General features: G+C 40.1%; 1 protein-coding gene across 5 annotated transcripts; it reads left to right on the top strand.

Moving 5' to 3' along the window:
* The first annotated feature begins 19 nt into the window (after positions 1–19).
* Positions 20–26072, top strand: agtpbp1 (ATP/GTP binding carboxypeptidase 1). 5 transcript variants are annotated; one of them, XR_005894282.1, is made up of 28 exons: positions 20–139; positions 1549–1608; positions 3042–3172; positions 6732–6799; positions 7247–7310; positions 7546–7692; positions 8013–8144; positions 8355–8448; positions 8542–8579; positions 8718–8926; positions 9048–9225; positions 9492–9533; positions 10426–10526; positions 11144–11260; positions 11437–12215; positions 12718–12801; positions 12989–13078; positions 13313–13461; positions 13641–13728; positions 14157–14301; positions 14932–15082; positions 16223–16403; positions 16623–16752; positions 17511–17642; positions 18572–18748; positions 19948–20099; positions 23594–25798; positions 25851–26072. XR_005894282.1 is itself a non-coding variant. In XM_041041794.1 (27 exons), the coding sequence occupies exons 2-27, from the start codon at positions 1577–1579 to the stop codon at positions 23772–23774; spliced, it is 3789 nt and encodes a 1262-aa protein (XP_040897728.1). In that variant the 5' UTR covers positions 20–139; positions 1549–1576; the 3' UTR covers positions 23775–26072. The 5 variants fall into 5 exon arrangements, 4 of the variants coding, with proteins under 4 accessions (XP_040897728.1, XP_040897727.1, XP_040897730.1 ...); XM_041041794.1 differs by having other exon boundaries at positions 23597–26072; XM_041041793.1 differs by having other exon boundaries at positions 23594–26072.
* Positions 26073–26345: the final 273 nt, after the last annotated feature.

Below are 26345 nucleotides of genomic sequence, written 5' to 3'. Positions count from 1 at the left end.
GTTGTCAGCTGACATCCCCTCTGACAGTTGGGGCTGGTCTTATCACAACATCAACAGGGCGTTTCAGCAGTCCTTACACATACACAGTGGCGTAGGAATTGGTCCACCCTGAATGGGACAACAGTTCCTTTCCATACAGGTTTGTAAAATCCTCGTCCTCCTTAATGTTATACATGCCTAGTGCTTTAGCTAACATCGCCCGTGTGCTCTTTATTTAGAGTTTCTGTTAGCAAATTCTTCCATTAGCTAGCCCGCTGGCCCAGACAGGCGGCCGTTAATGAGTGACTAGTCCAGCAGGTGCAGCGGCTACCAGCCTCAGCTAGATTGTCTAACTTAGCATCTTGTAAAACAGCCTTGCTAAGTTGTTTATCTTGCTAACAATAGCCCAGTGACAGCGACTAACCCACATTTCCCCAGAGGCTGGTGTTATGATAGTAGCTTACCAAGTTGTTTTTTTTTTTTCAGTGAATTCTGGTTTGTGGAAGTATGTATCCCTGTTGGGTTTTTGTGGCCAGGCTACTGTCTGTCCTTTGTAAGCTGGCCTCCGCAACATGTCAATTTTACAATCGCTTTGGCTCTTTATGGTCTGATCTATAGATTCATCTATGCTTATCCTCAGCTTATATGTACAAAGGCGTGACCTTAGATCCTGCAGTTACCTGGCTCTACCTGTCGAGTAAAGAAATTGTGATGGGCTGTTGCAGTATGAGTCTGCAGGCTTGGTAAAGCTGAATGAGGAGTTAAGGTTAGCCAGCTTAGTTTCAAGCTTATTTCTAACTGAAAAGGACTTTCAGCGTCTTTTTGTTGTGTGGTGCTATTTCTGGCTTTTAACATTTCATTTTGTTGTGTGTTTTAATTGGTTAAATGCTTTTTTTTTAATCTGTCATTGTAATTTGGAACACATTATAACCTTTTTATAAAGGTCTCTTGAGAAAACAAAACACTGTGACACTGATTTAGCAGTTTTACCAGTTTTACAACAGTGTTGTTATGAATCTTATCTCAACCCATAAATGCTCCTGTATTTACTGTCTGACCTAATCTAAAACTCTTGGGAGGCCTGTGAAAATGCAATACACTACACTGTTGTTATAGTCAGTTGCTACCCTTTTTTAGCTGAATGGTACTGTCATTTTTTTTCCAATAAGTTTTGGCCCATTGTGGTTTGATATAATGCTGCTGAATGCTAGTAATGCTTTTCTTTTTAAATCCTTGTGTTCAGATTACCTCGTCCGCAGTTTTTGTCTCTTGACATTTGAGATCTGCTGCATGTAAGGCAGCCCCTTTGTTTTGTGTAAAATCAGTTAGGAGTTACTGTGTATTCGATTATAGTTCTGGGCTCTTACAGTCAATATGAGGCATCTATTTGCTGCTACAGGTAGCCCGAGCTGCTGTTAGCCCAAACCCCAGACAGGAATTTGGGTTAACACATATGGACAAGCCAATACATTCACAGCTGTGGGCAGTTTAAATGTATTGCCATCTGGTTCTGACAACAGCCTGAGATTGCAGGAGGTTGGTTGATTTCTCTTTCTCTTTCTCTTGCAGACGACATGAAATGTTGATTTGGTAAAAAATGAACAAACCCAAAATGGCCACAGAGAAAGGGTGAGTTGTTTTGCTATTTAAAAGTAAACAGATGCAATTTCATATGCAACCACAAACACACATACAGGCTGTGATATGTGTGCATGTGTTTCTGTGTGAAAGCTGCTCTGTCACAACCATCTGTTCACATATTCTCTCTCTCTTTCATACTGCTTACGTTCACCCTGCCTGATGTGATTCTGTTCTTGTGCTACTTTACCTTTAGCTCCCTCTGAACCAGTGTCTGTCCCCACTGTTTGTTGTCTTGTCACACTGTGTTTGTGTGTGTGAGTGTGTGTGAGCAGGAGTGTGTTTGTGCAACAGAGTGTGTAGATAATGAGATGGTTTTGCTAGAATCAGCCACATGTATTTGTCATGACTTAAAATAACAACACCTATAATTAATGCAGAAGCAGTACTCTTGGAAAATCCTTTTAGTATATTTATCCATATCATTTGAATATTTATACTTTGTTCATTTTCTAGGTTATCTGTGTATTAAGCAGTGTGTTTTTTTTTTCGGTTTTATGTCTCACTTAATATGTTTTCCTTACTCCATTCTTGCATCACTTTTTCATCATTCTTTCCATTTTTCCATATTTTTCTTTTTCTGTCTCCAACACACACACACACACACACACACACACACACACACACACACACACACACACACTTACATACACACACACACACACACACACACACTTTCCCTCTGTTTCTCTGTCTGTCCCTCTCTCTCCCTCTCTCTCTCTCTCACTGTCTTTATAAGGGCATATGAGAAACTCAGCTCCACTGGGTACAATCACAGAGTTTTGATTCTCTCTCCTGTGTTTGCCGTTGCTGCACCAACAACTGACCTCTAGCCCTGTGTTTCCATCTGAGCGCCCCTGTGCTCTGATCGTAAGTGGAGGATGGGTCAGTATTCCAGAAATAGTGAAGAACTCGTAGACCGCCTCAGCAGTCAGCTTTATCAAAATGAATTGAAACGAGTTCTTAAGGTCAGACTCAAGCAGTGTTTAAACAAGGATTGCAAGTTTGTAATTGTTTTTAGTACATCACTAAAGTTTTTGTTGGCTATTACTCTTAGACATATTTTAGGCACTGTGGGCAAATGAGAGCACATTGAAAAACTGATCCATCCTTCTCTTATAATCATAGAAATGAAGCAGTATATCATGACAGATTTTTATTTCAGCACATGCTCATGTGTCATAGCATCCACTTTCTGTGTTTGTAAATGCAGCATCTTGGCAGATTATACTGTGTGTGTGTTGCTTTTACTGATCTCTGATCTTTCCAGATGGACTTGAATACACAATGTTTTTTTTTCTTAACATATCCCTTCACCAAACACCCATATACCACCATACAGGAGTGCATTTATGAATTTACTTGACCTGTTACATACACACTTTCTGAAGGTAGACTGTGTCTGTGTGTGTGTGTGTTTCCAGTGTTCCCAGTAACTCCAGGGTCCTGATGCTCCTGGGCCAGCTGGAGAGGATGAGTGGAGAGGCCATGGTGAAGGACGTCGAAACGGCCCGACAGATCACTGCAAAGATACTTCATCTCATTCAGACACAGGGTAAGATCAAACACACGCACACACACACACACATACAATATAACATGTATTCTACTATATTCAATCTTTATAGATATATAATAGACAATACAGTCTCAGACAATATAGGGATGAGAAGCAGGCTCCTTCTTTCACTTCTTGCTTATTCCACACACTGAGATTTATTTACTGATATTTAGTGCTCCCCAACACCTGTAAATTTTAATAAGTAAAATAAATGGAGTTTCCCTTTAAAATGTCTCGATGCAAAGCTTCAGTTAGTCAGGTCGATTTGATTAATTAATTAAAAACATGTTCAATGTAGTTGCTGTGTAAATAGAGATGGGTTAGTGCACCAGTAGTCAAAGTGTGGATGGACAGATACAGTGTCTCCTGATGTGGTTTCTCTGATTACTCTTTTGAAAGGAGAGCAGAGAAGAAGATCTCACAGCAGAAGAGCAAGGCATTGTGCTGAATCGCTGTGCAGAACAGAGTGAAACATGAGTGTGCCTGTTCCACCCTAAGGAGCTGGGATGAATAGAAATCTTTGATGCAAGCGTCGTTGCTCTAGTGCTTTAGCAATTAGTTAATTAATGGATTTGTCAGTTTTGATACTTGTTTATGTCCTTTATCAAGTAAAAATATCAAACATTCTCTGGTTACAACTTCTTAAATTTGAGTATATTATGATTTTTCTTTGATGTTGATGTTTTATGTTCTTGTTTTAGACTTTTGGACAAAATAAGCAATTTCAGGACATATTCTCAGGCTCTTGTAAATTGTTATGGGAGTTTTTTTTTTATCACTTGTAGAGTACAAGGGGAGGACATCTTATAGGCTATATGATAATTGGAAAAAAGCATCAAATATCAAAAGATTAACTGATCATGAAAATAGTTAATCCTTGCTGCCATTAGTTAAGATCCACTCTGGAGCAAGTAGTTTTCACTTAGTGGCATTTTCAGTGTGGATTTTTTCAGCGAAGAAGACTCCTGAGTCATGCTTCACTGGAGTCTTTGTGTGAAAATGCATTGTGAAGAATTTTGCTGAATCATCACATAGTATTTTAAGCCCTCTGGCATATTTTGAACTTGCATTGAACTTCTTTCCTCTCTCCTCACCATAATTTGTTGCTTCCTCCCACTTCAAAGTCAACTTGCAGTTAATCTATCATGACTGATGGGCACAGTGGAAAGGCGCCTGTCTGTGATCCAGTCAATCATGATATATCAGCTGTTCCTCTCCCATCTACTGCATGGCTGTCTGTCACACCCTGCCTGCCACCTCAACTTGAAATGTGTGAGCGTGTGACGTTGGTTAGGGGGAAGTGGGGGGGTCTGTGACCCTGCTCACAGTAACTATACACCCCACAGGACTTTGGTGTGCTCTTTTCTCATGTTCAGAGTCTTAGGAGCTTAGTGGGAAGTCAAAAGATACCAAGAGAGAGAACAAGGATGATAGGAAGAAAGGAAAGTCAGGAATTGTAAGTGGGGTAACCATAAACTTGTAAATTTGATGAAAAGATAAATAAAAGTTATACAAAAAACACTCCACAAACCATAGGAGTTTTGGTTTGATTTAATGGAGAATGAATCCAGTCTTAGAGACTGCAGTTCTCTTTTTTTCCTCTCAGAAATTGTCTGAAATCCAGTGTCCGTTTTCATTTTAGAGTTTGGCAGCTCTCGTTCCCCCCCAGTGCTGAGTAGGAAAAAGGGCGGAGGCAAGAGAAAGAGGAGAGGACGCGTGAGGAGAGGTATCCTATGCAGTTGTCAGTTCACTATAGGGGCAGCCAGTGGTTTAGTTTTCTTGTAGAGTGCAAGGGGAGGTGCTGATTTCTCGGTCCATAGTGTCCTGCCCTAAGGTCAGTGTGTTTGTTCAGAGAGAGCAGGAGGATTGACCAGTTGACAAGCTTACTTCTAGCTTTAGGGGCATAGAGAAATAACAGTGATGTCATATACTGTCAAACTTTTAAATGTTATAGTGACTGCAGACACGCACATGTAAAGTTTAAGGACTCTAGAGGCAGTGAACCTGGAATTGTGGAAACAAGGACATCTTTTCACCCAAAGCTTTTGTGAACTTTGAGACCTTTGTTATGAAATGGAGTACCGCTACACCAGGAGATACTGTCAATCTGTGGTCTCCCCAGACCCACCAGGTATGGTCCAGAATGATTAAAACATACTAGAAAAATATTTCTCTTATTTTGATTGTTTTAGGTAAGCTGTATTTAATCTTAGACTGTGTTTAATCCTCCAAGGTATAGCTTTCCACAAGAGCATTTTCTGTGTTGTCAATTCAAGGGGCACTGGTGTTTCAAATATTTTAAATATTTCACTCTGGTCAGGTCATGTGAGGGCGGGAAGTGAGATTAGAACATCCATTCTGACTTCTACACCCTCAGCAGTTCATGTGCAGTATTTTTAGCAGTCAGCCTTAGCTGACTAATGCCTGAAATCACTAGAAAAGACATAAAGGATGGGTACTGAGTTAAATTCAAGAGCAGTATCTGCAGGTCATTGGGCAGATCTCAGTTAACTAGCTATCTGCCCCATCATAAACCATAGACACATTTTTAGGAGCTACATTTTTACAAGCAAAATAAAGTTTTCAAATAAAATAAATTGCAATCCTAAAATGCAGTAAATGAATAAAGTATGAAATCATTTTTTACTTATTATTTTATGATTTGAGTGATGTTGCTATGTATAACCCTCCACAGTTTTGTTTTTGAGGATCGGTGTTGAAAACCATTTTGTTTTGAAGAGCTTTAAAAAGTCTGGCATGACAGAAATGTTTTAAGAGGTTGCCGCTCTCCAAGGCACCGAAGCGTGTGCATGTGCGGGTGCTCATATGCCGTGTGATATGCACATACTTGTGCAAGTGTGGAATGTGTGTGTGTATGTCATTGTACACACACTGACACGTGTTAACTTTCACATGCATTTTGGTAAAGGATCATAAATCATGAATGCTGCACACTTGACACCTGTCATCTCACCTGCTGTTATGATGCCTTCCCCATTTACAGACTGCTTGCAATGCACACATGAACCTCTCATGTGTGTAAGATCATAACCAAGTGGTATAATCTTCCAGGTGGGATACTTGTGAAATGAACCGATCACATTTCTGACATAAACTGCTGCTGTGCAAGAAATCTGACACCATTGTTGATATGAATTGATGTTAAAGTCTTTCATGTTAAAGAACAAAGTTGCATGTAAGAGTTGCAAGAGGGCCTTGCAACCTATGTTACCTCTTGTTTTCTAAGAGAACAATGGTAAAGCTCATGTGCAGAGCTCATACTTGACCCAGTCTGTTTTAAAAATACAGTATCTATTTCTTGTGAAATGCAGCAGAGTCCTTCTAACTACAAGCAACCCAGGGCAGTGGTCTTCACACATACCAAGATAATCCTATGTCATATTGTAACTTGTCTTTCATGGTCCACCTATATAGGACCACATGCTGTCCTTGGAGTAACAGCCTTCTCTTTGTTTGTGTGAGAAGCCCCTCAGCTGTGGTGCACAAATGCTGTGTTGTTTATCTTCACATTTCTGATTTGTTTGTGTTACAGAGAAGAGTGGAAAAGAGGTGATGTCCAAAGGCTCCAGTGGCATGGAGGTCATCCTGGCTTCACTGGAGGTCAGCTCACTCATCAACACTTACAACATGACAAAGCTATAAAAAAGAGATATACTTACCTGACCTCCCTTTGAGATGCCCAGTTGATCCTAAAGCTATTCATGCTTTGAGCTTTTCCCAAACAATAGCTTTGTGAAATTGTGTCTCTCTTCTCTGCAAAGGGCAGAGATTGATTTGAGTGTATCAGTTTCTTCTGATCTTCGTGGATGCCATGATTAATTTGGTGGAGGTTGTTAGCCTTTGACATAAACAGCAGCAGGAAAATCTGTGACTGGTGTCACATTGATCAGTGTGTTTGATCTGGGATTAGACTGCACAACTAGAATCAATGACATTAAGCAGAATTGCATTTGACTCTCAGAAGCACAGATGAATCAATTCAAAATTCTCCAATTTAATATACTGTGTATATTGTTTTAACAAGTGTACTGTTTTTGACTTTGACAGAACACCCGGGATGTCCAGACCACCTTGAACATCCTGTACATTCTCAGTGAGCTGCTGACTGTGGGTGAGCCGAGTTTTGATGAGCCTTATTCTGAGAACCATTAACAACATTAACTCCCTTTCTTTTACATTTGTTTGTGTGATACAAACAAAGTTCTTACTTTTTCTTGACTGTGAGAACTGGTAAACCCATTCTAAAGGCACAAACAATTCATTCATTTTCTAATATATGGTTAAGCGATGGTAGGTTTTATCACATCTAATTTTGTTTTCATGATTGTTTTTTTTGTTAATCTTAGGCAGAGGTCGCAGGGTGGGAGTGTTCGTGTCTAAAGGAGGAACAGGAATATTATTCCAGATTCTGATCACTGCCAGTAAAGAGTTGCCTCCCAGTGAAGAACTCATGCTGCAGCTTCACTCACTGCTGGCCAAGGTTGGCCCGAAAGGTATGCTTAATGTTACAGCTTAACACAAACACAGAGCCCACCAATATAGACACTGGAATACCAACTAATATTTGTTTTCTCAACAGTTCATTGAGTTTGCTGTTGTCTCTGTTCTCCTCATTTGACTTTGTTACATGTCCAAAATGTCCGTTATGTCACGTTAAGCCTCATCTGTTCTGTTAAAGGTACCCTGTGGCGTTTCCTTGCTAACGAATTAAACTTATGTTTACATTTAGTATTTATCATCAAAATACACAGAAAAAACATGGAAAATCTTGTGGTTACTTTGTGCATACTGACCTTGTAGCCTCTGTGTTCAGACAGAAAGTTTGGAGTGAAGGCGCGTTTGAGCGGAGCTCTGAACGTCACAGTCAACTTAATGAAACAGAACCTACAGAATACCAAACTGCTTCTGCCCTGCCTGCAGGTTCTCAGGGTTTACTCTACCAACTGTGAGTAAACTATAAACTTTAAAATATATTTCTCAAAATTTTAACCTTGTGTGTTGGAGTTCAACCAGATTACTACCTAGTATTACACAGAATCTCAAGCCGATAAAAATCCTGTAAGTATACATGGCACTGTCGATTATTCAGTGGCATTTGATGTCTGGTTCTACTTCTGTCTGATATCTGGTCATGTATGTGCTTGTTTATGTGCAGCGGTGAATGCTATTTCCTTGGGCAAGAACGGAGTGGTGGAGCTCATGTTCAAGATTGTTGCGCCTTACAGCAAGAAGAATACCAGCCTGCTCAAGTGAGTGTCTGTCTCTGTTTATGAGCCAGCATGAATGTTGTGTTATAACAAACTAGTGACATCCACCAATTTGTCTTATTTCTAAATCAACAGGGTGGCTCTGGACGCACTGGGAGCTCTGCTCAAATCCAGTGAGTAATTTGCTTTTTAGCATTGACTTTTGAGTCTTTCTTTGTCAATCCTCTCATGCTCCTCTTCATCCCATCCCACATTTGTAAGATGCTATTCATCAATACTTTCTTCCTGACTTCTTCCTTTTCCCTTTGCAGAAACTAATGCTCGCCGTGCAGTGGACGGCAGACATGTGCCTGTCTTACTTGCTCTGTACCTGGATTGGCATCGCAATGATACGCGACATCGCCATATGCTGATTCGCAAAGGGTTTCTGGTCTGCCTCAGGAACATCACCAACATCAAGCTTGGCAGGAAGGCGTTCATAGAAGCTGATGGCATGAGGATCCTCTACAACTGCTCAACTGTGAGTGAGAATATGACATGCGTATGGCAAGCAATTAAAGCCTGCAACACACTCAAAGTACTGCGCTCACTCACACTAGGTCTCAGCTGTCCTCTACTTTCTGTGTTGTCTTTATTTCTAGGAGTGTCTCCCTGTGCGGACTCTGGATCCTCTGGTCAACACTTCGAGTCTCATCATGAGGAAGTGTTTTCCTAAGAACCGTCTGCCTCTGCCCACCATCAAATCTGCTTTCCACTACCAGCTGCCACACATACCTGCTGTAGGGCCTGTGGCACAGCTGTACAGCCAACCTCCTGGGGGTGAGAACACACATACACTCTCACACACACACGTACACGCACAGTTGACTAGAACGTGCCCCAGCTTATCACAGTGTATGTGCACGGTTATCACTGATGATTATGCAAGACAGACAGACACACACTTTTGTATCGCAGTCATCGCTGCCAGATTCCATTCTTCATGCCACAAAGACACACACACACAAATAATGCTTACATCCCTGCACCGTCTCAATGGTTAATGGCAACACTCATGACACTGCTGCACACAATGTGCCTTTCAGGAAGAACATGTCATCATCTCAGCAACAAGCCCTTAAAGAAGGGTAAGACGTACGTAAGACATGATTCCATCCTCAGATTACGTAGACTCACTCACTACTTCTTTCTCATTCACCTCACGTCATAGTCTAACTTCACCAAACTAACACACATCATGTATCAGTAAATATGATGTACTAAAGATTCTTAGTACACATTGCATAGTGCTTGCTTGCTCACTAGTAGATTTATGTACTTGCACTGACCTCGAATAATTTGCATCCTACATTGTGTCCACAGGCTGTCTGGTTAAAATATTTGAGCCCCTTTCCTCTTCCTTCAGTCTAATCTAAAATAAAGAAGTCTTATCAGAAGGTTCTTTTTAATGTTATAGGTGAGTTTGCTTGATGATGTAGGTGTCCACACATTTTAGTTAATTTCCTCCCTCTGCAGAGCGCAAAATCAACCAGGAGCTCCATAAAAACACAGTTGTACGCCGTCATTTTGAAGGCTTTAATTGGCATCAGTAACCGAGTAATTGCCTCAGCCTTAGCGCAAAGTCGTGTTGACTCATTTTTATTCCCAGAAATGTGTCAGTGATGTCAGTAACCCAACCATGGAGTTTAAAATTGTAAGCTACTGCTATTACACAGACCTGTCAATGGGACCACCAGCTCAGTGTATTGGAAGAAATACAAGAAGAAATAAATTAGAATTTCTTCTTTCTTCAAAATCACTCATCTCTTGTTCATGACTGCTCACATCTTTCTGTTAACATTTTCTCTGTTCCTGTCAAAAACGAGACTCAGTGACCAAAATCATCTGAAGTCTGGTTATGTATCAGTCCATTTTGAGTTCTAAACTCCCAGCTTGGGTGAAGAAAAAGGAAAACAATAGATAAATCAGTGTTAAGGGCAGTCACTTAATAACTTCTGTGTTTGTGTGTGTTGTACCCAGTGGATGATGTAGTGGATGAAAGCGATGATAACGAGGAGACAGAGGCAGACACAGAGAACGATACGGAGAACGAAGAGGATGAGAAGGATCATCGCACTGCAGTAATAATCAGCACTCACATACGCACGCCATATTTCACGTGACAACATTTATCTGTCACATTCACTGTTCAAAATGTTTGAATATCTTTGCTCTGTTTGATTGGGGTGTTATAGATCCAATGAACCTCTACAGATTGTCATTTGAAGACATTTGAGTTTCACACAGAACTAATATTAATACAGCCCAGTTGCACTCCTTTGAATTTTCAGCAGAGGGCAGTCATAACCCAGCAACCACGACTCATCAGCCAGGGCTAAACACTCTCACTGTGTCAAACATGTCAACCATGACTAAGATGCAGTTCTGATAACTGATTAAGTCAAAACACTGCGCTGCCTTAACAGAGTGTGAGAGCAGCTTTGACCTCTCTGGAAATTCTTAAGCATTACAACCCACACCAACGTAAACACAAAATATGGCACCATAGATGTTGATTTCGAGTTACACATCAAAATAAGTGGATTTTGGTGTCCTCATTTGCTGTAATTATTTTGTTACTTGTTTCCCAAAATTTCTCAAAATCAAAAGAGAGAAGCAGACCTGAGCAATAGCCCAGATACACTTGCGTAACACATTTACATGTATGTGTTTTCTTCCTTTGTGCCCTGTCAAAAAGAATGATGACATAGAGACAGACCTAAACAAGCTACATCCCAAAAAGAGCCCTAGCCGTCCATTCGAGGAGTTGAGAGTCTACGAGAGATTCTTTCTGGAGCTATCTGAAGACTTTCAGGTCAGTGGTTTCTGCACATGGTGACAAAATTTAACAGCAAAAAAAAATATACATTTAAAATAAAATTAATTTAAGCTGATGAAAAAGAGTGGATTAATATGAGATACTGTTTATTTTCTACGACATGGTCATTTGGAAAAAGCTGTTTAAGAATTCAATATATCTGGTTCCAACAGGGCTATATCTTTGAAAGCTCAAAGAGTGCGTCTACCACATCTTCATCATCATCCTTCTCCTCATCAGCTTCAAATCGAACCACTCGGCCAATCATCGTACCCACAGCTCAAGCCCTGTCCCCAAAGCACGTCCTAATACCAAGTTCTCAGGAGAGCTGTAATCCAACCAAAGGACAACACCCTCAGCCATCTCCCTCTGCTCCCACTCCTACTCTTCCAGCTCCTCTAACATCTCTTGAACTGGACACCATCCACCTCACCAAGGACCAAGACAAAAAAGAGCAGACCCACATTCCTTCCCCGGATGGACATGCGACCTTGTCCCCCCTCACTAAGCCTCCCTCTCAAGGGCAGAGGATAGAACAGGAACTAGCACATGTGTTAGAGTGTGTCTCTCTAGAAGAGGAGGGGACTCTGAATGCAGAAGAAGGAATAAGGGGAGTCAAACAAGAAGGATCTCCAGTCAATGCCACAAGACACATACAGTCTCCTCTGCTCTTGGGAGGTATCGCAACACGTCGCGTGGGAGGAGGAGGCAGTAACTGGGGTTCAGATTGTGGTTCAGAGGGTGCTGAGGATGAAGGAGGGGAAGGAGCAGTTCTGGAGGTGCCGGACACGGCACTGCTCCTCTCGCTGCATGACCCCGACCTTTACGTGGAGATGGTGAAGGGAACACACTCTGTACCCCAGTATGCTGAAGTGGCTTACCCAGACTACTTTGGCCATGTAGCCCCAACATTTAGGGAACCCCTTCTGGAGAGAGTTTATGGTGTACAGAGGTGAGATTTATTCATTTTTTGTAATTTTGGTGGTTAGTAAAAATCATTTAGCACAAAACTAAAGTATGTATCAAAAAACCATGCTGTTAACAGGAATAGAACAACACTGAAAAAGGAAAGAAAATCTGAATGTAGATTTGTGCAAATTTTTGTGTTTAGATTTTTTTCTTTGACCTACACTGATTAAACCTGACTTTTTGGACCCCAGACAGACCTTTTGTAATTGTGATGTTTTAGTAATGCTTTTCCAAGGACGAGTTGTTTCCAGGGACAAATTGGAAAATGTTAAATGCAGTCATGTGGGTACATTTTGGAAGTTCTGCGTGGCAGTCCAAATTGGCTTTTCAGTCTATGAGCTACAGGTTACACATCTAACTTTGCTGTGAACCAAAGGTTATAGTGGCAGGAAAAGGCATTTCTCTTAGGTTGGTGCATTTATCCTCATTAATAAACAAAATTTTTATTCAATGTTAACCATGTGTTTATGGGTCTAACCTTGCAGGTCTAAGATATTCCAGGACATTGAGAGGTTGATTCATCCTAATGATATCCTGGATAAAGTAGTTTACGACCTGGATATTCCCAGGTGAGTTCCTCTTGCTGAGTCTGCTAATCTAAACATCACTCAGGGTAAGCGGAACTACAGTTTTTCATTCTTCTGGTTATGGTGAGAACTGTGGCATTCACAAAGCGGATTAGCTCAATTTATCATTCATATATTGAGAGGGGCAATGACTTCTCAAGAGTGTAATTTGTTCCTCATCATGTTTCAGTTGTCCCGTGATTGAAGACGATGGTGAATCACTGAAGTTCAACTCTCAGTTTGAGTCTGGCAACCTCAGGAAGGCAGTTCAAGTTAGGAAGTAAGTACTCACTGTCACATTAGCCACAGTGAGTAAGAGTTCCACTGTTAGATGTGCAGATTTAATTATATCGCCTTTTATCACATTAATATAATATTTAAAACTGTGGTACTACCTGCTTCTTAGGTCAATTTTATACAAATGAGGTTGAGAACAAAAGATGTGCTCCATCAATGTTTATGCTTGATGATGTTTGGGTCCATATTCACAGTTTTTGTTGTGGTATTTCTTCAGGTATGAGTATGACCTTGTGCTGAATTCAGACATCAACAGTAATCACTACCACCAGTGGTTCTACTTTGAGGTGAGCGGCATGCGTGTTGCCACACCCTACCGCTTCAACATCATCAACTGTGAGAAGTCAAACAGCCAGTTCAACTATGGTGAGTTTTCCATTCTCTACCATCCGTATTTTTATAAATATTACATGAAATTAGACTGTATTGAGTTGTCTGTATTCAGGCCTTTTGACCTACAGCTAAAAAACCTAGCACTGTATTTCACTTGAGCATCTCCTTGTGTGTGTCTGTGTGTGTGTGCTGTGTGTGCTGTGTGTGTGTAGGCATGCAGGTGCTGATGTACTCTGTGCAGGAGGCAATTAGTGGCAGACCTCGCTGGGTGAGAACAGGAGCAGACATCTGTTACTACAAGTAGGTACCCTAAAAATGCAGTGGACCTGGGAAAATATGTTGAGGAGAAGGGCAGAAACTACATTTGTAATATGTGTTACTGTTACATTGGGCTAGATCACAGTTTTCATGCAACATACCAATTTTCCCATAGTACAAATGTGATACAGCAGTGTATTAAATACCTTGTATCTTTTTACATGTAATATTGTTATAAATCACCTGGTACTGGTCTTCACAATTTTTATACATTACAGTGGCAAAATATTAGAAACCTTTCTCAATATAATACAGTCCAGGTCTCAGTGTCACCGAAAACGGGGCATTAGAAATTGACTGAATTGCAATACATAGTACAAGTGTAAATAGTACAGTGGCCATTGCTCATATGTGTTATGGTTGTTACACTGTGCAACATTTACCTATGAAATGTTCCTCCTTCTCCATAGGAATCATTTTGCAAGGAGCTCCATTGCAGCTGGTGGTCAGAAAGGAAAGTCCTATTATACACTGACCTTCAGCACAACCTTCAGCCATAAGGATGATGTCTGCTACTTTGCCTATCATTACCCTTATACATACTCCACTCTTAAGGTAGTATTACAGTACCACTGTTTGCTGTAATCATTTAGTAGTGTACATATCTCTGGCCATTAACAATTTACCCCTTCTCTTGACCTTATTGTCTAGTTCTAATCTTTTTTTCTCCCTGCAGAAATGTCAATTCTCATTATACTCTATGCATAAAGAATATGTTTTTATACCCTGAAACATAATGTTGAACTCATATTTTTGTTTTGCATGTGCTCATACAGCAATTATTTCTCTATTCTCCTGTTGTGAAACCTCCCAAACCCCCAGTGTGGCCCCTAATTCTATCCATATTGCTATTTATATGCCCCTCAAATCTGAGTTCACATAACTACAGTGCTCTCAAACTACTGTACACTCATTATGTCAATAGTTATGTCACTATAATTAAATTTTGTCTGCCTTTATCTAAAGTGACTATGTAAAACAGCTCCTAATACAAGCAATGATAGAGAAGCCCAATCTGAATCACTTAATCACAAGTGGCCTAATAAATAGCTAGTGCAACAATGCAACAGTAAAAATGTTAGGAACCTTCAAAGGGGTGGGAGCTTAAATGGAAGCTGGACATAATACTGTTAGTAAATGAAGTTTAAAAGCTGTAATTTGTTGTTTCTGTCATTGTATCCTCAGATGCACTTGTCCAAACTGGAGGCTTTGAGAACCCCTCAGATCTACCTGAGGCAGGATGTCCTGTGTGAAAGCCTGGGGGGAAACAGCTGCCCCCTTCTTACCATCACTGCCATGCCGGAGTCCAACTCCAATGATCACATTTGTCAATTTAGTAAGTAAATCAGTGCAAATCTGGCTATATGCGTATTTTTATTTACTCACCATTACTCTCAGACCTGAGCAGAACAGTCTCAGTGGCAGGATTATATGTCCTGGAAAAATTGGAAAACCTGTGCAGCCTCACCAGTCATTGTGCAGCTATCTGGAATCAGCTTGACTGGTTGACAGGGGAACAGTGTTGTCTTTTTTCACCCTGAAATGTGGACAATAGTACAGCTGATTAACAAAAAGTCTTTATGTTTTAACTGTGTTACTGCTTTTTACCTCCATGGAAAGCAGTGCTGAATTCATATTGTACTAAGTGTATTATCCTGGATAAATAAAATAAAATAAATTTAATTGAGAAAAACTTTGGAAAAAATGTCCCAGAAAACACTCAGTTGTGCTGGAACAAAATCATGATCACATCGGTATGCAAACTGACATAGAGCTCTAAAAATATTTTTGCCATACTGTATGTGCCGACAGCAACTGGCAGTTAGCATTCAGAGGTAATTGGCCACAGTATCTAAACATTTAATATCTGGTGTCATCGTTACCTAAGAAAAACCTTACTGACAAATCTCATTTGTCATTTTCAGCATGGAAGTTCATTCTTGACCTTCGGGAACAGTCTGTGCAACAAAATAATCCAAGCGGAGTTCCCACTCACTAACTTTTCTGAGTTTTCAAATGTATCTCAGTTGCTTCTTCAGCAAATGTGGCTCTGTCGGGGCATAGAGTAAATGGACCTTTGGTCTCAAATTACTTTGTCACAGATAAGTCATTAGTTAGTTAAAGCTTCTCTGGGTCTGAAAGATTTGAGATTTTTCATGCTTGGCTCTGGGATAGTTCTCCAAAAATGACCCATAAGAAATTCACTAACAATTTACAGAACTGTTCCTTTCTCACTAATTCTTGCAAGAACATTAGGTTATATTACTAAAACCCTGGGGTGTCAGGGCGTGGCAGTACTTAGTATATGGGAAGTACTGACTAAAATGCAGTCCATTTTAGTTCACTGATGCTGGTTATAAGCTGTGAAAAACTTTAAAATTAAAGAATATAAAGATTTTTTTTTTCTTTTTTCTCATTCCTTCTTCCTGTGTGTGTGTGTGCGTGTGCTGTTCTCACCTTCTTTCTCCCTCTTCAGGAAATCGTCCATTGATCTTCCTGTCGGCCAGAGTGCACCCTGGAGAGACCAACGCCAGCTGGGTAATGAAGGGCACACTGGAGTTCCTGATGGGCTCCAGCCCGCTGGCAGCCAGCCTGAGAGAGGCCTACATCTTCAAAATAGTCCCTATGCTCAACCCTGATGGAGTTGTAAATGGAAAGTGAGTGAACATTGTCCAGAGATAGAGATTAAGACACATTCACAGCTTTCAAGTATACACACTGAAGACACATCTGCTGAACCTGGGCCCGCGTGGTGGTCACAGCTTTATGTGCATTAACACACATAAAATCTTGTCTTGAAGGATTCTCTAGCTGTTGCTCTCTTCTCCTCCACTCTGTATTCCTTCTCCTCTTCTGCTGTCTCCTTTCTGCTGTAGTCATCGTTGTTCTCTGAGTGGAGAAGATTTGAATCGCCAGTGGCAGAACCCCAATCCTGAGCTCCACCCTACCATCTACCACACTAAGAGCCTGCTGCAGTACCTTGCACACATACAAAGGGCACCACTGGTATGACCTCTAATTAACTAGACTTAAATTGCTTTGGTACATTTTGCACTTTGCAGCATCATCTTTCATTTGGGAAATATAGAGAATGTTTTCCAACTTGTAGTTAATGGTGGTGTCTTGCCTCTTCTCCTCTTTAGCTGCGCATTCAGTTTGGATGCATGTCCACTAAATTTCACATCAGTAAATCACCACATTAGTTTTAAGACATTAATGCAGCTCCCATAAACAGCCGCCTCTGCTGGCCTCTGTGCTGCAATGTGTGTCAGCAAGTTAGATATAATGGGATACTCCTCTTACAGGAGATTTGTTTACAGTGCAAAGTATAATGACTTAAAGGAACTAAGCAGGGTGAGGCTGCTATTGTTTGTCTTTAATTCAACATGAGATTTACTCAGAGAAAATGTCCACCAGTCATCTGGGCAGGGTGCCATTTATTTACAGCAATTCTAACACAGTTTCAGAGTTTTATTTTAATGATAATGCATAAAAATTGATATGACTAATTGTAGCTGTCCCTTCACACCCCCCTCTTGCTTTGTTAGTTTTATGTATTTATCATTTTAAGAGATTATTTTTATTGATTATTTTAACCACTTTACTGAACTAGTTTGGAAAAGGAGAGAAGGTAAATTTTGGGTCCCAGCACCTTAGTGAAAAATATACAATATACATCCTAAGCTAAGTCCTTTCTCTGTCTGCTTCCTCTTTATGTATGCATCTGTTTGTGTGTGTCTCTGTGTGTGCATGAATGTGTGCAGGTGTTCTGCGACTACCATGGTCATTCCAGAAAGAAGAATGTGTTTATGTACGGCTGCAGTGTGAAGGAGACCGTCTGGCAGTCCAATATCAGTGCTACATCCAGCGACCTACAAGAGGACCTTGGATACAGGGTAAACACACACATACACTCACACACACACACACACACACACACACACACATTTTGTGCCAATAACACACAAAAGTAATGATCGAACTCTCATCCTTAGTTCTCTCAGGCTCCTGCTTTATATCAAATCACTGTTCTTACATCAGTAATTATGAATTGCATTGAACTCAGTCTCAGTACACTCAAACCACCTTTATTAACTTACACTCATATAGCCTCAGAAAAGAGATGGCATCAGAGCAGCTAATATTTACACCCACACATAGCTATATATTTTCTACCAACTGAAATCCAATTCATGTGTATTTCACTTAAGTTTCTTGCACCATTTTAAACCATTTTGTGATATTTTTGTCCTTAAAAACTGAAGGGAATGCATTTCACTTCCTAACATACCATAATATATTCTGTTCTGAGTTACCTGCTTCCTGTTAATTTTTCCCTCTGTGTAAATTTCCTTATTCTGTTAAGGTTAAGTCTCTGATCTATGCATGTAATAAAACATACGCTTTTGGCTTTTTTACACTTTCATTAACGTGTAATTTTAGTGATTCACCTTGAATTTTACTCTGCAGAGGGGAAAGACTTTTTCTTTTCTTTCAGCAGTCAGTATGGTCCGGTTGTTACTCTCTGCATTTGGGAATGCAAAAAATATATTTTTCACTCAGCAGAATGCTAATAAAGAGGCCAGTTCAATAGAGAGTTTCCTAGTGGATATGTAGCTTCGGGCTACAAGCCCACAGCAAACATTTTGGATTGCAGCAGTCAATACTGTTCCTTTACCAAGCAACCGCTCTGTACATAAGCCAGTCTTCTGGACACAGTTATTTGTCCCTACTATAAAATGTACTATCATCTGCCCCCTGATGCACACACACACACCTACACAAAAACGCTTAGGCTTTTCAAACATCTCCATGTGTTTTTCAGGCACTTCCTAAGATCCTCTCTCAGATCGCCCCAGCCTTCAGCATGGCGAGTTGCAGTTTTGTTGTAGAGCGTTCCAAAGAGTCGACTGCCCGCGTTGTTGTATGGAGAGAGATAGGAGTACAGCGCAGCTACACCATGGAAAGCACGCTCTGTGGTTGTGACCAGGGCAAATATAAGGTAAGGACGTATTTGCATATGGGGCATGGACAAATAAAAGGCCTGCTCAATTATAAGGCCGTTCAATAAAACATGCTTCCAAATAAATGCTACCTTTGTAGGGCTTCTTGTTTCTAGATCTTCTTATTGTTGATTCATTTTTAACAAAATTAACTGTAAATTTTAATTTGCCGTGAAAGTTTTTATCATTTACTTATAAATGATAATCACTAAGCTGTAGTGTTGAAAAAAAGACAAATTAGCCAGAGCCATTTTCATTGCGGACAAAATCTTAACAGCATGTAGGGAATTAATTGCTTGGCTGATGTGTTTGATTTTATTATTTTGCACCAATGTTTTTTTTCTGTCTTTTTATTTTGTTTTCACCCCCTGTAAGTGAGAGGGAGGTGCCCCGCATAAGTCCCCAAGCGTCCAGCAGGTGGTGCTGCAGTCCTTTCTTCTCTTTCTCTTTGCTTTGTCCCTGTCTGTTCTCCTCTTTCCATTTGAACCCCTTACCTCCCTTTCTTCTCTGTCTCTTCCATCCCAGCTGATCTCCTTCCGACTCAGTTCTGCCAATGTCAACATATCCCACATCAGTCTTAGGATGCCATTTTGGCTCTGATTTGCACCCGCACTGGTTTCTGTGAAAGCATTTGTCCAGATGTGCAGGAACTGATGTGTACAAAAATGTGGCTGCATATCTCTGGGGCCAGGCCAAGTTTAGATGTTCCTAACTCTACTTTGTGGAAAAAGGAACGTGAAAGTTTTTTTGGGTAGGGCTAGCTCTGTGTGTGTGTCCTTGCATGGGTGTTCAGTTACTTGTATGATTGAACAGTGCTGTGCAGAGTTTGTAAAGGTTGCAGGAATTATTGAATATACGTTTGGATGTGTGCTTCTTGCAACTGAAATACATTATCATGTTTCTACATGAAACGTTTCCTCAGCAAGTGCTTTCCGGCACTGAAAATTGGGGCGTTTGAAGATGGACAGCGGCTCCATCCCGAGGCTCCAGAGCAGCTATAAAAATCCACAGCAGCCATTTTAAAGTAGATTTCTGTTAGACCTTTGAAACTATTTTTGAATTTAACTGTGTAATGGAAGTGTGCACATACAGTTTTTGCAAGACTGTATGACTGAGGTGTTTTTGTGTGAGACAGTGTCTTCTGGTGAACATATTAGTATTTTAATCTCTTTGTTGTGCGTGTGCGTGTTCTCTCCAGGGCCTTCAGATCGGCACCAGAGAGCTGGAGGAGATGGGAGCTCAGTTCTGCGTGGCCCTGCTGAGGCTGAAGAGGCTGACGGGGCTCCGCAACCACCAACACCTGCTGGATTTGGAGAGCGACATCATTGGGACACAGGCCAAAGTGGTCAGGTTAGTAATGTGGAGCATGCTGTTAAGTCACACACAAACCAAACAACACGCAGTTCATGCAGGTGCATACAAATACTGCGAGACTATTCAGAGGACGAGAGTGTTCGATTTAAAGGTTAGAGCTCACAAAATGACAGAAACAAGAAGGCACGCTCAAACTGCAGATGTGATAAAGCTTTTTTTTTCATGCAGCCTTCCCAAGATAGCTGAGATTTTAAAAAGGTATTTCCAAAAATCCTACCTGGAAAACAGTAAAATGGTTATAGACTGTTTCCTTTTTTATCTGTACAAAACACCCTCATTACTGCCAGACACATCCCTCCCCTTGGCACTGATACTCAACAGTGTGACTGTCACTCCAGCTCTCCTCTGAAGCACTATTCAAGAAACAAATGAAGGCTCTGCATTTATGCAGGGCTTCTGTGAGCATCATTGAAATTCTATCAATGATCATGTGTTACGAATATAATGAAAACTCTGGAGTGAGAGGGGAATGGGTATGAATAATTGTCAGCAGTGTCATTATTTCACTAAGATAGAGGGTAAAACAGCCACAGATCTTTTTATTTTTGATAAAATCATTTTCGCCTACACAGGGCAGTGAGCTGTCGATGGCGCAAGTTAGTACAGTGAGGATTAAATGCACATGGAACATGCAAACTGCCTTCCATGCAGTCGCCTGTGGTTTGAATAAATTGGCACAACTTAAGAAAGAAAGATATTAAAGTGATGAGTGTCAGAGCATGTTCTCGTAATAAGAGAAATGCTAATCTCACAGGTCCAACCAGTACATTGTATCACAGTACATCTTCACATTGTTTATATCTCTTGTCACATCATGTTTGCTTTGCACATCAGCAGTGATTTCATCTTGATTATTGTCTTAGAGTTCACAGCTTAATGCTCTGGTCTGTTCCTCTGCTTTCTCTGTATTGTCATTCACATAGTAAAGAAAACTCAGAAAAACCAAAAGAATCTTTAATTTTACATTCTCCTTGTTTGTGGTCACACAGTCCCCAGTACTGTAAGTTTAAAAAATATATTCTAAATTGTGATATTCAACAATTTTTCTTCAGACTAGTCCTGAAAAGATTGGTCTATTAATCATTCCTCAGAAAATAAATGAACTTTGGCATCCATTTCGGTATTTATCATGGAAAAATGCCAAACATCCTCTGGCTCCAGCTTCTCCAGTGTGAGGATTTGCTTCCTCACTCTCTTTTTATGACTCTAAATTAAATAGGTTGGATTTTTAGACTGTTGTTTGGATAAGATAACATGTTTGAAGATGTCATTTATTGCTGTGGAAAATTGTTGTGGACTTTTTTCAGTGTTTTTGTACAGTTTATTGGCTAAACCATTAAGTGATTCATTGATAACATAGTTTATAGATTATTCATTTCTGAAATGGATCATTATTTGAAGCCCAACTTGAAATACATGCTTTTTAGTTTAATTTATTAAAACCCAGTGAATGAAAAAGTATTGAAGTTATTACCCTGCCCTTTGCCATATAGTATGCTTGCTAAAGTTAGGAAAAGACATGAAGTATCAGGTTAAAAAAACAATGTTTAGTATGTTTTTTTTTTTTTTTTTAGTGAGGGCTTTAGAAGAGCCAAAACAGAACATAAGGTTTAAAAGATAAATAAGGAAACTCATGAGCCAAATGTGAATACATAGTTCAAACACTACTCTTCTTCATCCTAAAAAAAAAAATCACCACAGAGCTTTATACAGTATCTAATCACCTCTATTTGAAATTCCCCGTTCAGAAATATGAAGTCCACACAGATTAGATTGTACTTCGGTTCAACACAGCAAATAAATTATTAAACTTGACCAAACCCAAGTTGTGACCACCAAGGTTGACTTAATTTCTTATTTATTATAAAACGTCAGCATTCTCTCCACCAAAGATTTGTTAAAGCAGTTCATTTGGAAGAATGGCTTTATACTCAAAACCACTTAATGCTCACGTCTCTTTCTCTTTGTGTCTCCCAGTCTCGCTCTCTTACTAACCTGCTCTACTCTCATATTGATATATTCATTCATCATTTATGTGTCTGATCATTAAGGGACTCCAAAAGTGTTCTGGTGCTTGTGTGTGTGTGTGTGTGTTTGTGTGAGTATCCTTTGGGAATTGTTGCTCTCATCCCAGGTTTACGGTTTGATGCGTGGGGCTTGGTATAGTACCACTTACCATTTAATAGGTCATCACAACAATGATATCTTGGCCATTGGGAGGCGTCTGCAAATGTGGGTGTCTTGAGTGCGTAAAAGGGCAGATACAGGCTTGGGTGTGTTTTTGTGTGAGTGTAAGGAAGACAGAGAGAGATGCTTATATGTAAGGGTTTGTAGATGTGGAGGTTTTCATGTAAAAATATGGATCTTTATATTAAGATGGACTGTATATGGAAATAACTGCAGTTGGTGGATTCAGAAGATGTAACCCAAAGACAGGAGAGATTGGGTTTGGTATTTCTATAATGGCCTGTAATGGCTGACTCACAGCTCTCATTATTTATTTGGACAACATGCTGTCCATCCACATCATTACACACACACACACACACAAACATTATCACACACATACGCATTTACTGTACATACACTGACGCACAGTTTCTCTCTCTGCCTCTCTCTGTCTCTTGCACTCACACACTGGTAAACTTGGTGGGAGATCATTGTCTGAGCCCCCTGATCGACTGTCTCCCTGGGATCACATTTCAGACCATTAACACCATTAAAAACCCACTAAAGCCACTAAAACCTCAAAGAACCAGCAACCATTTAACCATTAAGACCCACAGGAAAAAAAAAACAAAAAACAGCCGCAACAGTCAGGGCACACAAGCACCGTTTGTTAGCAGCCTCTGTTTTGTTATGATTTGAAAATATATTTTAATATGTATAATGTAGTAGACTCAGTGTCTGTTATTGGGAAATTTTTGTTTTTTAACTAAAATTTAAATGGTTGTGTTTCATTCTAGATATTTTTGTTTAGGTATTATTTAGAGCTGAAACAAGTTTTAGAACTAGTCAGTCAACAGAAAATTAACCTGTAAGAATTCTCATTACTGATAAATAATTAATAAATGATAAATCAACAAGTCGTTTGATAGTTTAGAAACTAAATAATTCATTAATTAATCTTAATTAGTTCATTAATAAATCTCAAATTCAAATGATTTCCAGCTCAGAGTGAGCGGTAGTAGTAACATGACAGTGATATGATATAGAGTATGTGTAAGTGAAGACGTGTGTTTCAATACCCATATTTTATCATTCATTATATTGTATCTCAACATAATACAGACAGAAATGTTTTTAATGATTTAAAATATCCATAGGCAACATCCTGCTTTTCTAAAATTCTAAAATTCTGAAAAGCTGACATATAGATGCAGACTTTTCCTTGTGACAGACTTATGTACATCATTAACTTACAGTGGGACCAGTGTTAATGCATTTTTCATTTTTATTTGGTCATCCAGCAGCTGCCCCACTACCTATGTGATGGAGGAGGACGAGCCGTCCTTTATGGAGGCGATAGACTACAGTGCGGAGAGCAACGATGAGGACGCTGACCCTGAAAACGAGCACGGCAACGAAGTCCACAAGAGTCCCGATCACCTCGAGCAGCTGTCAGACTCTGAGACAAATCACAGGGACTAACGCAGGTGTTCATCTCCTCTGTACTGGGCAGTTTGAGCTTGTAACTAGCCAATGCTTGGATTGTTAGCTGATCTCAAATACAAAAAAAAGAAATAACAGGTTAAATATTCAGAGCCACACTTCTTACTTCTACCAGTGAATAAATAGCTTAGATTTACACCTGACCATATTATATAGAGACTTTATGATGGTATGTACGCACTGCTCTTTTCCCAGATGGATTGGTTTTGCTGGCCTACTGTAGGCACCCATGTTGCTGCTGAAGGTGCATACTCTACCTGCCTTTCCTTCCAGATAGGCTGATACAAGCCCTCAGTAGGAATCAACATGGATTTCAGTGAATGTTTTCACCTTTTCCAGTCACCCTATAACCTTCATAAAAATGTAACCCCTGACCTCAGACACCATATAGCCTCTGAGATTCACACATAGCTAGCCAGAGCAGTAAACAGCGGGCACCGCAGATCCTTAACTTGAACCCTTGTCCACTTGCTAATTTTTCACAGCCGATCTTACAGCGACAAGGCTGTGGTAGAGTAATAGAGCCAGTGGCTTCTGTAGGTACTGTTTTTGAACACCCCCCTCCCCCCACCTTACCTATGACACTGTGTTTGATTAAAACACTACTGGTGTTTGTTGCAAACTGGATCTCCAACACTGACCAGCTTAGAGATCCAACCAACCTGCCTTCTTGTTTCCTTTCCTTCTTCAGTCTCATCCTTCACTTGAACTTTTTACTCCTTTTGTTGGTTTGGGCCTTCCCTCCGTCCTTCTTTCCTTCTTTCCTGACAAGCCAAGGTATTGCTGTATAAATGGGATGCAGGAATAACCAAACAGCTCCATATCTTAGCTTAGCTGTTGGTTAACATCACTCATCCCAAGTATCTCATGTAGAAAAAGATACTACACAGATGTGACTACACTTGAGTTATGACCTCACTTCCTCTCCTCTGTAACCCATCCTTTTTCTGTCACAGTGCGTGTGGTCCGATAACCCACGTGCTGTTTGCCTTGCTTTATCCAAAACTGAAATTATTTATATCACTCAAATGTAGAATGTTCACGTCTTTATTAAGACAAACCTTGTACAGTACATGAAATGCAGGTATAAACACACACCACAAACTAACTAACACAGGTTTGGTTTATGTTTCTTGGTCAGGCACAGCAGTAAAATATGAAGAAGGAATATAAAATATCCACGTGCACTGTTGGTGTTTTCATAATTTTTAATAATAGACAGTATTACAATGTTAGATGAAGCAGTGATGAACAAGATGCATGAGCTACAGAGTGCAGAAAACCCTTTTTGCACAATAAACACCACACGCAAAACAAAGACAAACTGAATGAGAGTAAAACATCACTTGACAACATGTCACAGTTTGCAAACCTCAACTTCAGTCACCTCATTAGTTTTTAAGTTCTCAGAGCCCAGCTTAGAGCTGATGGTAACATTGCTGTGATGTTTTAAAAATTGTACTGGAATTATGATTTCTTTGTATCCTTTCCTCCAGTCTGTGTGTACATTTTGTGAATTTGCTTAGGATAAACCCATGCATTAAAACAGATGGTGCTTCGTATTGAGAATATAAAGGAGTTTGTTTTTTTCTTTTTCTTTTTCTGTTCATGGAGATTGTCACGGTGAGTGTCTGTAGCAATTGTACAGCTAGCGCATGGCTAATTTTTGGTTGTTTTTATTTTGTAATTTATTAAATATTGTTTCTGGGATGCAACCTGTATGTATATGAAGCATTTCAAATGAGTGTAAGTGTGTGCGTGTGTGCAGGAGTTTAAGTTATTCCATTGTTCAGCTAATGCTCTTACAGTGCGTTTCTTCTTTCAATTTGATTATCCCCTCTTGCTCTCCTTCACTCTCCCCAGTCATTTTCTTGCACTCTTCTTCCCTCTAAACCTCTGTCATTCCTCTTTTTTCTGTCTTTCTCTCAGCTCTGCTTCCTTCTCAGATTTTACTCACAAACGTCGTGTAAACCCTGGGCAGGGGGGGATCTGTGTGTGTGTTTGTGTGTGTGTGTGTGTGTGTGTGTGTGTGTGTGTGTGTGTGTGTGTGTGAAGGACACATGATGTGTAATGTATGTGAAACGTATGTGTTGGAAAGATATGAGAGTTGTGTGTGTTGTTATTATATAGCAGTTTATGCAGACACAGTGCTGGGCTACTTTAGTTTTTTGTTTGGAGGTAAACAGGCAGAAATAGCAACTTACTTAAGTTGATTGTAATGCAGAAAATTGAAGCTAAGAAGACATGGGAAATAAAACGTGAATGTGGTAAACTGCCTGCTGCATTTTATTTGTCTTTTTTGCCTGAACTCTCTTGTACAGATGTTCTTTGCCAAGGCTTGACCACAACATGTTTCTTTAAGTCTCAGCTGAATGCACATTAAATTCACACATTTGTCCTTATGAAGACCTTTCTCCTGAACGTTGCAAAGTAACTGTAATGGATCCTAACTGATTTATGAAGAGACATGCTGTGATTGGCAGACCAAACCAAAAGCAAAGGGGTAAAAATGTTTCTCCTTGAACCCGGGTCTTCTTCCACACAACTGCT

This window comes from Toxotes jaculatrix, chromosome 7 (genome assembly GCF_017976425.1).
Source record: "Toxotes jaculatrix isolate fToxJac2 chromosome 7, fToxJac2.pri, whole genome shotgun sequence".
In the NCBI taxonomy this organism is placed as follows: domain Eukaryota; kingdom Metazoa; phylum Chordata; class Actinopteri; family Toxotidae; genus Toxotes; species Toxotes jaculatrix.
Note: the sequence above shows the minus strand (reverse complement) of the source record. Positions and strands in the feature narration are given on the sequence as shown.